The 16,391-nt window shown below is 60.4% G+C and overlaps 6 protein-coding genes across 8 annotated transcripts; 4 read left to right on the top strand and 2 right to left on the bottom strand.

Moving 5' to 3' along the window:
* Positions 1–97: 97 nt before the first annotated feature.
* IUM83_03660 (Cysteine-rich protein) lies at positions 98–388 on the bottom strand (the record flags this gene model as incomplete). Its single annotated transcript, XM_067927682.1, has 1 exon — positions 98–388. The coding sequence occupies one exon, from the start codon at positions 386–388 to the stop codon at positions 98–100; it is 291 nt and encodes a 96-aa protein (XP_067795497.1).
* Positions 389–2,226: 1,838 nt separating this feature from the next.
* Positions 2,227–4,093, top strand: IUM83_03659 (uncharacterized protein; the record flags this gene model as incomplete). 2 transcript variants are annotated; one of them, XM_067927680.1, is made up of 2 exons in its annotated part: positions 2,227–2,885; positions 3,910–4,093. In XM_067927680.1, the coding sequence occupies 2 exons, from the start codon at positions 2,227–2,229 to the stop codon at positions 4,091–4,093; spliced, it is 843 nt and encodes a 280-aa protein (XP_067795318.1). The 2 variants fall into 2 exon arrangements, with proteins under 2 accessions (XP_067795318.1, XP_067795319.1); XM_067927681.1 differs by lacking the exon at positions 3,910–4,093 and having other exon boundaries at positions 2,227–2,907.
* A 5,782-nt stretch (positions 4,094–9,875) lies between these two features.
* IUM83_03658 (GPI-anchored protein) lies at positions 9,876–10,523 on the top strand (the record flags this gene model as incomplete). Its single annotated transcript, XM_067927679.1, has 1 exon — positions 9,876–10,523. The coding sequence occupies one exon, from the start codon at positions 9,876–9,878 to the stop codon at positions 10,521–10,523; it is 648 nt and encodes a 215-aa protein (XP_067795317.1).
* Positions 10,524–10,817: 294 nt separating this feature from the next.
* Positions 10,818–12,204, top strand: IUM83_03657 (P-loop containing nucleoside triphosphate hydrolase; the record flags this gene model as incomplete). Its single annotated transcript, XM_067927678.1, has 4 exons — positions 10,818–11,028; positions 11,111–11,265; positions 11,345–12,044; positions 12,113–12,204. The coding sequence occupies 4 exons, from the start codon at positions 10,818–10,820 to the stop codon at positions 12,202–12,204; spliced, it is 1,158 nt and encodes a 385-aa protein (XP_067795296.1).
* Positions 12,205–12,338: 134 nt separating this feature from the next.
* IUM83_03656 (had family hydrolase) lies at positions 12,339–13,181 on the top strand (the record flags this gene model as incomplete). The annotated part of the gene is made up of 1 exon (XM_067927677.1): positions 12,339–13,181. One exon carries the CDS (start codon positions 12,339–12,341, stop codon positions 13,179–13,181), a length of 843 nt encoding a protein of 280 aa, XP_067795312.1.
* A 120-nt stretch (positions 13,182–13,301) lies between these two features.
* IUM83_03655 (Avirulence (Avh) protein) lies at positions 13,302–15,056 on the bottom strand (the record flags this gene model as incomplete). Of its 2 annotated transcripts, none has more annotated exons than XM_067927675.1 (1): positions 13,302–15,056. In XM_067927675.1, one exon carries the CDS (start codon positions 15,054–15,056, stop codon positions 13,302–13,304), a length of 1,755 nt encoding a protein of 584 aa, XP_067795313.1. The 2 variants fall into 2 exon arrangements, with proteins under 2 accessions (XP_067795313.1, XP_067795314.1); XM_067927676.1 differs by having other exon boundaries at positions 13,302–13,949.
* Positions 15,057–16,391: the final 1,335 nt, after the last annotated feature.

Raw genomic sequence — 16,391 nt, 5'->3', positions numbered from 1 at the left:
ATGACTTATATTGCCGAGCTAATATGGACACAAGGGGGAAGGAGAGATGCTACAGCAAAGAGTCCTGGGACCGCGCTGCCTCCTGGATCGAGCTCGCTTAGGCGTAGACGCACTTGCCGTTGCTGCACTTGAAGCCGCGGTCGCAGCCGTTGATGAAGAGGCTCGTGGCCGGGTTGAAGCACTGCTTGCCCGTGGGGGCACGGCAGGCGTTCTCGCCACGCGGGCAGTACTGGCCCGAGGGGCAGGCCTTGTAGCAGATCGCGCCGTTGGGGCTCTGCTCGACGGTGTGCACGCGGAGGTGCACCGAGGCCTGGTCCTCGGCGGCCGAGGGCTGCAGCAGGCACACGACGGCGACGACGGCGGCGGTGAAGACGGTCGAGAACTTCATGATGGCGAGGGGAGGCTGGGACTTGAGAGGCGAATCCGGAAATGAGCCCGAGAAATCAGTGCCCTGCACAAGAGCGCTGCCGTTCAAATCAGTGGCGCGAGGGCTCGGCGATACTCAGCTCAAGACGTCGGATCGGATACTGAGATCAAGATGTTGAGGCACGTCATGTGGGTTCACTGCGAGCATTGCGGTGCTCGAGAAATGGAGCGTCGCCAATACAGCAGCAGCGCAGATTGGAGAAACCACCATCGAACACACTTCGATGTAAGTGGTCTCTCATGATAAAGGAACCGGTGGGTCGCGATCACTACGGCGTAATGAAGTCACTGCGACTGCGACTTCCGCGCCTGAGTTATTTCCGAGACTCGAAAAGGATACTTTCCTAAACTAGGACTTTTTGGTGCAGAGCCGAGCCCATTTGGGCATAACATCCTCGGTATAGTGACCGTAGTGACCGTTTTAGCAGAAAAATCAGGTGCGAGGAGACCAAAATGGAGGTCGTCTTGCAACGGTCGAGGCTCCCATGCAGCAGCCTTTTACTCGGTCCTGCCACGGGAGGAAGGACTTCCAGTTCATAGTCGATTGAAATCTCTCCACCGAAACACTTTGCTGCTACAGGTACATGAAGCAGCTCTTCTTCAAACCAGCACCAAACCGATAATACAGTAGCGTGATCTGGCCATCGCGATGAGTTTGACCACTACCACCATAGGTAGCTTCCTGCCTCCTGCGTGTACAAACTCCGTGTGAGGCATTGCAGGTGGTGCAATGCAGCAGCTTCTGTACGTTGGCGGTTGATTTAGCGTGGTCTCTAGTCTAATTTAAAGCGATGGGTTCACCCCACCGTCTCAGTTCGGCATCAGCGGCAACAGCAACGGCAGCAGCGCGCTCGTCACACAGTGCTCCACCGCAAATGTACTCATACGGAGTCAGAACCGCGCAGCGAGAATACCGAGCTCTCTCGATCTGAGTTGGTCGGAGAGGACCGGAGGAATAACGCACGAAATGTGGCGCATGGGGTGCCGACGACAATAGCTGTTTCTTTCGGCGAGGCCTTGCATTTCATGTTCGAGCGTCGCTGGACGGTTAGAGCGAACGGCTCGTTCTGCGATGCCCATGGCCGCTAGAATCCACCCCACTCGCTTGTCACGCTGGGCCTGCGTCAAGCCCTGCAAGAGTCCGGCACCAAGCCACGCCACGCCACGTTGGTCTGGCCGACGCTTGCAGATAAGTCGCCAGTGGCGGTGGAAATCCGGCTGGAAGTAACACAGCACACCCAGCTGCCTAAGTGTAGCTGCGCTTCAACAAGCGTTTCAGAGTTCTGGCGATCTCCATTTCGGCCAAGCAATCCGGTGTGCGCGGAGGAAAATCGACCCGGGCATCCCAGTTCTCACGGCGTGATCGCTCTCGTTGTACGGCGCCGCGCGCGAGATAATCCGGCCGAAGAATGCGATATGCAGGCAAAGGCAGGCAAGGGTGAAGTGAGTACATATACCACTCAGAAACTGCAAAATCGCATGAACTGATACCCTGTCCAAACTGGTATGATCCCTAATATCTCTTTAATCGATACTTAAGTACATCCACTACTAAAACTGCAATGTCCTATTTCTTGCACTAACAACATCCCCTCCGAGAAGCAATAGAGTGCAAAACGCCGCCCCGTTCTTGGCGCCGGACTTAGACTTGTCTATCCAACGGCCTCCGAAAGGCAAGTCCAGCTGTTCTCTACACTCGCCGTTCGGCTCGCAGCCTTCATTACCCAAAGCGATCCGCCAGCCAGCAGAGCAGCCACAACCTCAACCTTTACCAGAATACCGGTATCAGCCCCAGCCAGCATGAACCGCCGAGCGAACCCAAGCAGCAGTAACATGCGCCGGCGCCACACGGGCCTGAGCGCGTCCACGCCGCCCGCTGCGGGCGCGGCCGCGGCCGCCAAGAGCCGCCGCTTCAGCCTGGACCAGAGCGCCGTGTCGGCCGTCGTCTACTGCGAGGGCTACGCGCGCATCAAGCGCCGCAACGTGCTGAGCTGGAACACGCGCTTCCTCGTGCTGAGCAACGCGGAGCTGCTCGTGTTCCAGAACAAGCAGGACGCCAGCTACCGCCGCAACGTGCTGGAGACGCTGGCGCTGGCCCGCGGCCGCGTGGCGCCCAAGACGGAGCTCGGGCTCGAGTTCACGTTCGCGGACGGCCGCGAGATGCTCGGCCGCGTGTTCAGCCGCGCCGACCAGGCGCAGTGGGTCTCGGCCTTCTACCAGCTGGCCATGCGCAGCGAGGTGCGGCGCGCCAAGAGCGCCTCCCTGGAGGACGCCGAGAAGCGCCGCGTCTCGTTCTTCGGCAGCGTGCTGGTGCGCACCATCCCGACGGTGCCCGACGACCAGGTGCCCGAGCTCTTCTACAGCAAGAAGGACGTGGAGAAGTTCTCGGAGCAGGCCGCGAGCCTGCGCAGCCGCACGGGCGACGCCGTGTCGCTCGTGTTCCGGAAGCCCTCGCTGCCGTGGCGCCGCCAGGTCGTGTGAGGTGGGAGCCTGAGGTGCCTGCCCTCTATTTATTAGCAGCCGCGCTCCGTTGGGGAGAGCGCGCGCACGGTGTATTACATGTATCCTGTAGTCGTCGCCGAGCTTCTGCGTGTTATAAGACCATTACAATGCATTACACATTGCTGCAGCCTGCTTGGGTCCCCTACATGTGCGGTGCTGCCACGCCGGACGAGATCGGAGCGCCGGCTTGGAGAACAGCCGCCCCCTGAAATATAAGAGCTCCGGTTAGAGACGCCCGCGTGAGGCATTCGCGCCGAGGTGTTGGCGGCGCTGATGCAGCCCATGTGCAGGCAGCCGCGTGAGAATCCAACAAACATCAACTTCTCTTCTTTTCTCGTGGGTGCAGTACACTTCAGGCCAAATGCATCTACATCTCACGAGGGAGCATACATCAACTTGGCTCTTCAGCTTGTCTTGGCCAGCGTCTTTCGTCTGGGCAGAACAAGATGGCCCGCAACTGGAGCTTGGAATGCCTCCCGGCTATCCCTGCTGCTCCACGCTGCCAGTATTGCTGGTCCAGCGAGGCAGGGAGGCAGGATGGCCATTGGTATATGGTACAGTACTGTATTGTATACGGTACGGCCGTCGAAGATTCCGTCCGGGCGAGCTCTCGAGCCCTGGCACAGGGCGCTGTGTGCTCGACACATGGAACGGCCGAGCGCTTCCGGAGCATTTGTGGCCCCGGTCCGCCATGCGTTCGTCAGTCAAGCCTGCTCGTGCAGTCAGCTCTTCTGGACACGCCGTCTGTTTCTGAAAGGAGACTGTTTCTCCCGACCGGAGCGAGCTGGCGTCCGCCTTTGCTGTGCGTTCTCTCCCGTCACTATTCGAAATAGGGACCGCTTCCGTCCGGCCGTAAGCGCCCCGATGCAAAGTTCAGCTTTTCGGCCAAGTCTCCGTGTGACAAAGCGCGTCGTCTGCTGCTTGGTTTGCTCGCCTTCATTCCCCGATTTGACCTCCCGCTCTCACTCGGAAATCGCCCAGTCAGTCCGCACCAGCCATGAAGTTCTTCAGCTGCCTCGCTCTGGTCGTGCTGGCGCTCACGGCCTCCGCCAGCGCCAACGCCCCGGAGGAGACCGGCGTCAAGGCCCGCCACATGCTGGCCATGGGCGACGAGTCCATCATGTTCGCGCGCGGCTCGCTGCGCCGCGAGGACGAGACGGACTAGAGTCACAGGACGCCGCTGTGATGCAGAGCTATCATAGACACCGCACGCGAGCGGGACGCAGAGCTGTTGCCACTGCACACTCGTCCACGGAGCGCTCATCTTTCACTTGAATAGAGCGACTCGAGGCTGCGCGAGCAGCGCAGACAGAGCAGAGCACTTGATGCTGCACGATATGAGCCCGACACGCTGTAACCTACTTAATCTTATTGCTCGCATTCCTGGACCCTCGCCGTTCGTTCGTACAGTGCTTTCCGTTCCCTGTGGGGGTTCGTACACGTAGTGGGAGCTACAAGAGTTGCAGTTTCGTCGTCTCGTAGGTGGTGGCCCCCCTCACGCAAGTGATGCCTGTAGTAGAGAGTTAGGACGCGTGTCGACGAGTTGGAATGAGTGCGGCGCCGTCCGGCATGGTGCCAAACGTTCCTGCCAACTTCGGATTGGCGAGGCGGCGACAAGCTCAACTGCCCCAAGCTCCCTAACATTGTGCGCTCAACCAGTTCAGTCAGGGCGGTGTGCCGACGATAAACCGACGAAATACCATCGAATAAGCTTCGTTCAAAGTTCTTGACAGCCAATTCGTTGAATGCGACGCAGATTCACAACTCTCGCTGGCCCGCTTCGCTTTAACGTACCCAGTCGTCGACTAGTCCAGGCCTGAAATCGGTTTGGAGGAGGCGTCGAGTGGCTGTAACAAGAGATCAGCTCGCTCAAGACCTACCGCTGCAACGCCAATCGAAGCGCTTCCGGCACTGCACGACCCAACACGCCGTTTGTGGGCAGAACGAGAATTTATCGTGGCTCGGGGGCATGGGCGTCAACGTGACGGAAGAGCTGTGGCGCACGTCGCAGCATGTTGCGGTGGAAAACTCGTCGAGACGCACGATTGGCGAAGATCAAAGGAAGTTGTGTACCGGCATGTGTTTTATCTGTCGGTCAAGCATTTGACTGCACGAGTAACGACAAGATTAATCGGTACACGGAGCTTCGCTTGATTGCTCTTACTTACTGCAGAGGTAGGTATCAGGGAGACAAACACTTTATGGTTGGCGATGAGACTCCCATATTATCACTAGGTGCCTCATCAAGGCAGGTCGACGTCACACATGTCGTACGAGCCGCCACGGTGCTAAAAGCTTACGATAGCTTACATTGCTGTATTGACCGTGAAGTCCTGCCTGCCTTCATTGGGTAGTTCCTGCGAGCACATGTACCATATCCGACGACGCTCAAGGTGGCATTATCCCGTGGGGTTACCGTGAAGTGACATGCATAATGCCTTACGTGTCCGAAAGCCAACGGACACGTAAGGTGTAGGTAACAGGATACACTCTGCTGGTACATGTGCAGTAGTCCGAAACCCTGAGATTGTTGTCGTTGCAGCCCACTCCGTTCGAGTCGAAAAGTTTCGATCCTGCGATCCATCAGGCCGCACATTGGCAACGCACGATCTGCGTTGATCCGGCATTGCTCTCGGACCGGCTGCGAGCGCCGTGCCCAGCTGCCACGGCCAACACCACAAACAGCGAGCCTTGACCACCTCGACCGTCAAAGCGCGGACTGTTCGACTCGACGTTGCAGGGTTTTCCACTCTCGCCAGTCACGGCTGTTGACTGAAATCAAATCCTATGAACCGCTAGACTTGGACAAGAATTCAAGCTTTGGGCAGCGAGTTCCGCCTTGGCTCGTTTAATCACTCTGCTGCTGCAACGAAACGACGAGAGAGCAACACTTCGACGAGGGGTGGCGGTGCAACCAGAAGCAAATGTGTCCAAACGCGCGCTACATGTATTAATACTGTACGCTATCAGCTTTGCGACCGTACTTGTATGTTGTGGCGTTTCTTGGGGACAGATGCTGCAGGGGAAGCCCTGCTGCTTTTAATAATAAGCTGGCTACTGTACGTCTAGAGAGAGAGAGAGCTCGAACGATAGTGATGCGAGGCGCAGCACCAGTGCCTTGCCAATGTTACGCGCCCCCCAGATGGAGTTCGTGAAGCCCTGCGACGAACAATGCCTGCGATCGCGCGAACAGTAGACACTAGTATGTGCATGTGCCATGGTGACCTTATCGATGTGCGAGACTTGTTGACCTTCGCCATCTTCATTTTCCAATTGGCCTTCTCCTGCCACAATCACAGCGGCTCAAGAAAGACCGACTAAGAATCATGCGTCTGTATCACGCTCTGCTCGTCACTGCGGTCGCTCTGCTGGCCAGCAACGCCTCCGCTGGCCGCGCTGACTGCGATATGGTCCCCGGCGACGTTATTGAATCCTCCAGTGGATCGGTCCAGCAGGGCTCGGCTAACACCGACGTCGGTGCCAGCCAGGCTAGCCAGGGTTCTGCTCCTTCGGAGACCCCGGTGCAGCAGTACTCCACAACCAACTCGGGTGCCAGCCAGCCCGGCTCGGGTCCCAAGGACTCTTTCGACGGCTTCGACTCGTCGAACGACTCCCCGGTGCAGCAGGGTTCGGCCGTCGGTGCCAGCCAGGCTAACCAGGGTTCCGCTCCGTTCGAGACCCCGGTGCAGCAGGGTTCTGCTGTTGGCGCCAGCCAGGCTAACCAGGGTTCCGCTCCGTTCGAGACCCCGGTGCAGCAGTACTCGACGGCCAACTCGCAGGGCTCCACTCCGACGGACGCCTCGTTCACCAGCAGCTACGCGGGACCGACTCCGGACTTCCCCGAGTACGGCCAGGCGACGGAGTCCCCGGTGCAGCAGGGTTCGGCTAACACCGACGTCGGTGCCAGCCAGGCTAGCCAGGGTTCCGCTCCTTCGGAGACCCCGGTGCAGCAGTACTCCACGACCAACTCGGGTGCCAGCCAGCCCGGCTCGGGTCCCAAGGACTCTTTCGACGGCTTCGACTCGTCGAACGACTCCCCGGTGCAGCAGGGTTCTGCCGTCGGTGCCAGCCAGGCTAACCAGGGTTCCGCTCCGTTCGAGACCCCGGTGCAGCAGGGTTCTGCTGTTGGCGCCAGCCAGGCTAACCAGGGTTCCGCTCCGTTCGAGACCCCGGTGCAGCAGGGTTCGGCCGTTGGCGCCAGCCAAGCTAACCAGGGTTCCGCTCCTTCGGAGACCCCGGTGCAGCAGTACTCCACAACCAACTCGGGTGCCAGCCAGCCCGGCTCGGGTCCCAAGGACTCTTTCGACGGCTTCGACTCGTCGAACGACTCCCCGGTGCAGCAGGGTTCGGCCGTCGGTGCCAGCCAGGCTAGCCAGGGTTCCGCTCCGTTCGAGACCCCGGTGCAGCAGGGTTCGGCCGTCGGTGCCAGCCAAGCTAACCAGGGTTCCGCTCCGTTCGAGACCCCGGTGCAGCAGGGTTCTGCCGTTGGCGCCAGCCAAGCTAACCAGGGTTCCGCTCCTTCGGAGACCCCGGTGCAGCAGTACTCCACAACCAACTCGGGTGCCAGCCAGCCCGGCTCGGGTCCCAAGGACTCTTTCGACGGCTTCGACTCGTCGAACGACTCCCCGGTGCAGCAGGGTTCGGCCGTCGGTGCCAGCCAGGCTAACCAGGGTTCCGCTCCGTTCGAGACCCCGGTGCAGCAGGGTTCGGCCGTCGGTGCCAGCCAAGCTAACCAGGGTTCCGCTCCGTTCGAGACCCCGGTGCAGCAGGGTTCTGCCGTTGGCGCCAGCCAAGCTAACCAGGGTTCCGCTCCTTCGGAGACCCCGGTGCAGCAGTACTCCACAACCAACTCGGGTGCCAGCCAGCCCGGCTCGGGTCCCAAGGACTCTTTCGACGGCTTCGACTCGTCGAACGACTCCCCGGTGCAGCAGGGTTCTGCCGTCGGTGCCAGCCAGGCTAACCAGGGTTCCGCTCCGTTCGAGACCCCGGTGCAGCAGGGTTCTGCTGTTGGCGCCAGCCAGGCTAACCAGGGTTCCGCTCCGTTCGAGACCCCGGTGCAGCAGGGTTCGGCCGTTGGCGCCAGCCAAGCTAACCAGGGTTCCGCTCCTTCGGAGACCCCGGTGCAGCAGTACTCCACAACCAACTCGGGTGCCAGCCAGCCCGGCTCGGGTCCCAAGGACTCTTTCGACGGCTTCGACTCGTCGAACGACTCCCCGGTGCAGCAGGGTTCGGCCGTCGGTGCCAGCCAGGCTAGCCAGGGTTCCGCTCCGTTCGAGACCCCGGTGCAGCAGGGTTCGGCCGTCGGTGCCAGCCAAGCTAACCAGGGTTCCGCTCCGTTCGAGACCCCGGTGCAGCAGGGTTCTGCCGTTGGCGCCAGCCAAGCTAACCAGGGTTCCGCTCCTTCGGAGACCCCGGTGCAGCAGTACTCCACAACCAACTCGGGTGCCAGCCAGCCCGGCTCGGGTCCCAAGGACTCTTTCGACGGCTTCGACTCGTCGAACGACTCCCCGGTGCAGCAGGGTTCGGCCGTCGGTGCCAGCCAGGCTAACCAGGGTTCCGCTCCGTTCGAGACCCCGGTGCAGCAGGGTTCGGCCGTCGGTGCCAGCCAAGCTAACCAGGGTTCCGCTCCGTTCGAGACCCCGGTGCAGCAGGGTTCTGCCGTTGGCGCCAGCCAAGCTAACCAGGGTTCCGCTCCTTCGGAGACCCCGGTGCAGCAGTACTCCACAACCAACTCGGGTGCCAGCCAGCCCGGCTCGGGTCCCAAGGACTCTTTCGACGGCTTCGACTCGTCGAACGACTCCCCGGTGCAGCAGGGTTCGGCCGTCGGTGCCAGCCAGGCTAACCAGGGTTCCGCTCCGTTCGAGACCCCGGTGCAGCAGGGTTCGGCCGTCGGTGCCAGCCAGGCTAACCAGGGTTCCGCTCCGTTCGAGACCCCGGTGCAACAGTATTCCACCGCCAACTCTGACGTCGGTGCCAGCCAGGTCAACCAGGGCTCCGCTCCGTCGGACATCCCGGTGCAGCAGTACTCCACCGCTAACTCTGACGTCGGTGCCAGCCAGGTCAACCAGGGCTCCGCCCCGTCGGACATCCCGGTGCAGCAGTACTCCACGGCTAACTCCAACGTTGGTGCTAGCCAGACCTCTGCTTCCGGTGCCGACGACACTAAGCAGGGTGTCGTGACCCCCGGCGGCGATGTTCCGTCCACCGATGCCTCGCAGAAGACCGACGTTGCTGGTGAGTCTGACATCAACTTCAAGACCACGCTGGCGCCTGCGGCCACCACCGCTGCCCCTGAGGTCGTCGCTAGCTCCAGCGGATCCAGCGCTTCCAACTCCACTTCTTCCAGCGTCGGCTTCTGCGCCAAGCCGCGTGTTCGCATCACGGAGGTTGACGTGGGCGCCGCTATCGACGCTAACGAGGACGAAGCTGCCCTTAAGGTTGTGGCCATCGCGGCCCTGCCCTCGGGTGGATCTCGCATTGCTTTCCAGAGCGGTGACAGCATCATTGTGCGCGAGCTTGACGCCAATGACAAGCTGGTGAGCAGCAGCACTGCCGTCAAGGTGCCGCTCCACGACTTTGCTGACATCTACGCCGACAAGAACGGCTTCGTTATCCTCGGCACGAGAGACGCTGAGGGTGGCGGCACTCTTAACTGCGGTAACCCGAGCAACCTGTGTGGCTCGGCTCCCAGCCCTGCTGTGCCTTGCTACGACATGTACATGGTGCGCTACGATGGCACGAGCGAGAAGTGGGCCACGAAGCTGACGTCGTCCAGCGCGTCGCTGCCTCCTTACTCGTCGGGCAAGACTGGTCCTGATGTCTACATGATCTGGTGGTACGCTCACCACGGCCGCATTGCTTTCGACGGCACGAACTGGGCTGCGTACTTCGGCGCTGCCATCTCGACGTCGGAGGGCGGCTGCATCAACATTCACCAGGGCGACCGCATGAAGGTGGTGAACCCCTCGGGTTCCATCACGGACAACAAGGACTCGTTCGACTGGGGCTGCTCGCACTCGGGCTACGAGCGTATCACGTACGACGAGCGCTCCAAGGGCTTCGCGTCGATCTGTAAGACGGACAGCAACAACCGTCTCATGCCGCCCAACAACTGGGACGCCACCATCTACCCGGTGAACCTGGCTGCCGCCGACCTCGGCGACATCGTGCCGGACTCGGTTGCCACGAGCAACAAGTACTGGTCGGCGGTGAGCAACGGCGACGGCGACAACGCCAAGGTGCACCTGATCCACTACGACCTGAAGTCGAAGGCCAGCGAGGACATCGTTCTGGGCGGCACCGACGCCAACGAGCGTGCTCCTCACCTTGCTCCGATGGGCAAGGACGGCATGCTGGCTATGTGGGAGGGCAGCTCGTCGGGCGGCGACCTCCAGGAGGGCGGTGACCGCACGATCTACGCCCAGGTGCTCAACAGCGCCACGGGCAAGGCTATCAGCAGCAAGATCACGGTGGACAAGTCGGTGGTGGGCAACCGCTACCAGGCTCTGAAGAGCTACCCGGACGGCAGCGTGGCATACCTGTCAAAGGGCAAGACTGGCACCTCGGTGCAGGTCGTGCGCTTCTTCGGCTGCTAAGCCATCGGAGATCGGAATCCGATACACTGAATGTATAGACTTTTGTGAAGATGTTCGCAGACAGAATTACATGTAGTAGTAGGGGCGGCAAAAGAGTGGTTGACCCTGGAATACACACACACTACGTTGAAGCTTGCTAACATGGCTACACGCTGCAATCGTTCGTTCCTAACACACACGTCGGGTTTCTAACTGCCTTTTTCTTGTGGCGTACACGAGCGACCGGGCGTTGAAGTTTGCGAGCAGCTACGCTACGAACTGCCTCCAGTGCACTATCGACGCCAAACTAGCGAGATGTCGGTGCTGGTGCGCACGCACCCCAAGGCGGCGGTGTACGTGGCGGCGACGCGGCAGCACGTGGGCAAGACCAGCACGTGCCTGGGCCTGCTGCAGGGCCTGACCGCGCGCCTGGACCGCATCGGCTTCCTCAAGCCCGTGGGGCAGGAGAGCGTCGCCGTCGAGGGCGGCTCCCTGCGGGTGGACAAAGATGTCGCGGTGGCGAAAGGTGCGCGGCTTGTTGCTGCGGGGCGATCTTCCGTGGACGGATGGCGCGTAATGACTGCAACGTTTGCGTGCTTGGATGGCAGAGGTGTTCAAGCTGGACACGTGCAGCTACGCGGACATGTCCCCCGTGGTGATCATGCCCGGCTACACCAAGCGCTTCCTGGACGGAGACATCACGGTGGAGAGCCAATTGGACAAGATCCGGCGCAGCTTCGAGAAGATCACGGCGGCCAACGAGGTGCAGTAGATTGGGGCTCTGCCGGCAATTGGGGGTCGTTGAACTCACTTGCATTGAGTTTTTTTGTGGTGCTGAGCAGTTCACGGTTGTGGAAGGCACGGGACACACGGGCGTGGGCTCCATCGTGGACTGCAACAACGCACGGATAGCGGCCGAGCTGGGCGTGGACATGGTGCTCGTGGCCAATGGAGGACTGGGCTCGGCGTTCGACGACCTGGCGCTCAACTACTCCATGTGCAAGGCGCATGGCGTGCGGATCCGCGGCGTCATTCTGAACAAGGTGCTGGAGGACAGGGCGGATATGGTGCGCGAGTACTTCCCCAAGGCGATGGAGCACTGGGGAGGCAACGTGCCGCTCATTGGCGTGGTGCCCAACCTGCCGTCGCTCTCGAACCCGAGCATGTTGGACTTCGAGGGGCTGTTCCGGACAAAGATGCTGACGGACCGCTCGCGGCGCTTCCAGCAGTACAACAAGACCACACTCGTGACGGCCGGGCTGCGGCGGTTTCTGGCGAAACTGACCGCCCCGGACTTCGAGCACACGCTGTTCGTCACGCACGTGTCCCGCAACGACATCATCCTGGGCTTCCTCTCGCACGCGCAGAACTTCGAGCTCATGATGAAGAGGCCGTACGGCGGCGGGCTCATCCTCACCGGCTCGCCGTCGGACGACCAGCCGCAAGACTACATCATGAACATCATCAAGAACGCGCAGGCGCCCGTGCTGTACGTGCCCACCACGACCTTCGCGGCCATGGAGAAGATCACGCATTTCACCGGTACGCCGCCTTCGTCTTCCTCCCCGTCAGCTCAAGTCTCACTCGTGCTCGTTGTTGCTTATCTGCAGCCAAATTCAACCCGACCGACGAACAGAAGGTGCACGTGTGCGGAGAGCACTACGCCCGCCACATCGACTTCGACGCCATCCTCTCCAGATAGACAGAGTACTGTAGACTACCGGTACGGAAGAGCTCTCGCCCACAGCAAACTTCAACTTGCCTTTTTCGCCCCAATTCGTGTGCTTCACATCACTTTTTTTCAGCATAAAACAAAAACAAATTAACTCAAGAGTGATGGTCATCATCTCCGACGCCGTGCACGTGCGCGGCGTGACCTTCGACCTGGACGACACGCTCTGGTGCGGCGAGGCGGTGATCCGCAAGGCCAGCGCCGCCTTCCACGCGTTCCTGGCGCAGCAGACGCCGCAGCTGGCGGCGCAGTTCCCGCCCGCGGCCTTCGACGCGCTGCTCGTGGCCTTCCAGCGCGCGCTGCCGGCGCACGCGCACGACTACACGTTCCTGCGCAAGCACACGCTGCGCCACTGCGTGCGCGAGTGCGGAGAGCAGAACCTGCAGCTGCAGGACCAGGAGGCCTTCGTGGACGCGGCCTTCCGCGCCTTCCTGGTGCCGCGCAGCCAGCCCGAGCTCTTCGCCGGCGTCGAGGGCCTGCTGCGCGGCCTGGAGCGAGAGCTCCGCCGCGCCGGCGCTGCGCCCGTGCTGGGCGTCATCACCAACGGCAACTGCGAGCTGCGCAGCCTGCCCCAGTTCGTGCAGGAGCACATGGCCTTCCTGGTCTCGGCGGAGCTCGTGGGCTCGGCCAAGCCCGGCGCCGCCATCTTCGACGCCGCCGTGGCCCAGTTCCCGGCCTCGTGCAGCCGCCGCCACCTCGTGCACGTGGGCGACCACTACGCCTGCGACGTGGAAGGCGCCAAGCGCGCGGGGCTGCGCACCATTTGGGTCAATGCGCGGTGGACCAAGCCCGACGCGCTGACTCGAGCGGACTTGTCCGACGAGGATGCGGAGCGCTACGCGGCGGCGGACGCCATTGTGAAGGAAGTGACTGCTGTGCTGCTGGTCGTGGAACGCTGGAACGCACTCGCTGATGGTGACGAGAAGGTGACGTTATCGACCCATTGAGTAAGATACCAAACGCGCACATGTAATTTTTTGACTCTTGATGCAATGAATTGGAACATCTATCCACACTAGGTACTCACTCGCATGTCTACACTGTGTTTGTTCGACGAGACATCCACCTTAGCAGCCGAAGAAGCGCACGACCTGCACCGACGTGTCCGTCTTGCCCTTCGACAGGTACGCCACGCTGCCGTCCGGGTAGCTCTTCAGAGCCTGGTAGCGGTTGCCCACCACCGACTTGTCCACGGTCACCTTGCTGCTGATAGACTTGCCCGTCGTGCGGTCAAGCACCTGGGCGTAGATCGTGCGGTCACCGCCCTCCTGGAGGTCGCCGCCCGACGAGCTGCCCTCCCACATAGCCAACATACCACCGTTGCCAATGGGGGCGAGGTGGGGCGCACGCTCGTTGGCATCGGTGCCGCCTAGAACGATGTCATCGCTGGCCTTCGACTTCAGGTCGTAGTGGATCAGGTGCACCTTGGCGTTGTCGCCGTCGCCATTGCTCACCGTGGACCAGTACTTGCTGCTCGATGAGTCACCATCCGGCACGATGTCACCAAGGTTAGACGCTGCGAGGTCCACCGGGTAGATGGTCACATCCCAGTTGTTGGGCGGCATGATACGGTTGTTGCTGTCCGTCTTGCACACTGTCGCGAAGCTGCTCGTGCGGTTGTCGTACGTGATACGCTCGTAGCCCGAGTGCGAGCAGCCCCAGTCGAACGAGTCCTTGTTGGTGGTGATCTTGCCAGAAGGGTCCACCACCTTCATGCGGTCACCCTGGTGGATGTTGATGCAGCCGCTCTGCGACGTCGAGATGGCAGCGCCGAAGTACGCAGCCCAGTTCGTGCCGTCGAAAGCAATGCGGCCGTGGTGAGCGTACCACCAGATCATGTAGACGTCAGGACCAGTCTTGCCCGACGAGTACGGCGGCAGCGACGCGCTGGACGACGTCAGCTTCGTGGCCCACGACTCCTTTGAGCCTTCGTAACGGGCCATGTACATGTCGTAGCAAGGCACAGCAGGGCTCGGTGCCGTGCCACACAGGTTGCTCGGGTTGCCGCAGTTGAGGGTGCCGCCACCCTCGGCATCTCTCGTGCCGAGGATCACAAAACCGTTCTTGTCGGCGTAGATGTCAGCAAAGTCATTCATTGGCACCTTGATGGCGGCGCTGCTGCTCACGAGCTTGTCATTGGCATCAAGTTCGCGCACGATAACGTTGTCACCGCTCTGGAAAGCAATGCGTGAGCCGCCCGAGGGCAGGGCCGCGATGGCCACAACCTTGAGGGCAGCTTCGTCCTCGTTGTTTTCGACGGTGGCGCCCACGTCAACCTCCGTGACGACCACGCGCGGCTTGGCGCAGAGCTTCGAGTTGTCTGAAGAAGTGGTGGAAGTAGCTGGAGTTGTGGAGTTGCTCGAAGTGGTAGGGTTTGAGCTGGAGCTAGCGCTCGAGCTAGCCAAAGACCCGCTGGATCCCGAGACGGCGGTAGGAGCACGCGTAGCCACGGTTGGGACGGTCGTGCTGTCTACCGAGGGGTCAGCCTCGCCGGCAGTGTCAGAGGAGGAAGCGACGTCGGTCTTCTGCGATGCATTTTCGCTGGACGGAGCACCGGAACCAGAGGTGTGGGTAGCACCCTGGTTGGTGTCGTCCGCGTTCGAAGTCGAGGTATGGCTGGCGCCAACGTCCGAGGCGGCAGTGGAGCCCTGGGTCACCGGGGTGTCCACCGAAGATCCGCTGGATGCGTCGTGTGAGCCCGCAGGCGCCGTCGTAACCTCCGGCACCTTTGTGACGATGGTGCACTTGTCGGCCGCGGCGAAACCATTGTTGCTGGCGAGCATCGCGGCAGCGGTGGCGAGCAGGACGGTGTACAGACGCATGGTGGCTTGTGTGCTTGTCTTGCTTGAGCCGATGAAGTAGTGGTTGTCGAAGGACAATTGGAAAATGAAGACGAAGATGGCCGATGCACTGCATTTCACTCGAACAGCCTGAAGGACCCACAAGGATAAGGTGTGCACATGGTCATTCTTCCATGCGGCCGTCGGACTTCAGAACTAGCAGATGCAGGATGGCGTGCCCCAGCTACTACGCCGCATTTCCAAACGCTCTATGTTGGTTTTGGCATGCTGCCACTCAGGCAGGCCGTCAGCAATACAGTTCGGCCTCAGCATCTGTGTGTACTTAACGTCACGACAGATGAATCTCGCGCTCGGAAACAAGACCTCGATTGAACGCTGCAGTGGCCTGATGGAGAAAAGAGAGCCGCTCGTTGTGTGTTTTGCTGCCTCGATACGCGATTTGCAACCTCCGTTCAATGAAGTGTTCTCATTGGGGCCAACAGGAAAAGGTCGCCATCAAGCTGCTGGGGCCCGCGGGTTCCTGTACGTCAATTGACATCCTGTAACCCTTCCCCGAAGAGCTGCAGTCGCTGCCAACTTGTGAAAATCTTCCTGACGACGAGGAAACCAATTCACTCTATGCTGCCAACTCGCAATGACAGGAGATGTCAAGTTTTTCGCTGTTTGTGGTTTGCTTCTGGCAGCTGGAAACGTAGACCCAGCTGGGCCAACTTTTCACTACCCGACGGATATGCCAAGAACGGCTTCGGACAGGAGGAACACATTGCATGTAGCAGAAGAACGCGCCATGCTGGCGCCCGTATTCAATACGGGCGGTATTGCGGTGTGGTCGCTGTCTCCTGTTGATTTGCAGGAAGCATTTCAAGCTTACCAGCAGGTCAATAGATCCGTACAACCGGAAGCGAAGCACGCCGCCATCCGCACGGACGTACTGTCCAATATGTAAGCATGCAGATGAGAGCAAGGCTTCGAACGTACTGCGATCTTTTTACGTTCTTTAGTGTGGTGTCCTTGGATACGCTATAATAAAATCGTAAAACTCGCAACGGGATCCGGCACGACTGACAGGCGGCGCAAGTGTTACAGTACCGGTATTCTGCTTTGCAGATAAAATCGCCTGCTTTGTGGCGTAGATCGAGGTCGACCGCTCCACAAATCATGGAATAAAAAGAGTCGGTAGCATGAGCGACCTCATATTTTGGTCGACCTCGATTTGCGTTTTGAAAACGCAAACAAAATCGTTGTAAGATTAGATCGACCTCGTTACATATATAATCAAACGATGCACGATCGATGTACAGATTTCGTGGAAATGAAGCGATTGGCAACGACCCGTGTCACCGCAGACAAAATGAA

This window comes from Phytophthora cinnamomi (genome assembly GCF_018691715.1).
Source record: "Phytophthora cinnamomi strain GKB4 chromosome Unknown Contig21, whole genome shotgun sequence".
Lineage (NCBI taxonomy): Eukaryota > Oomycota > Peronosporomycetes > Peronosporales > Peronosporaceae > Phytophthora > Phytophthora cinnamomi.
This window is presented reverse-complemented; position numbering and strand designations above follow the sequence as displayed.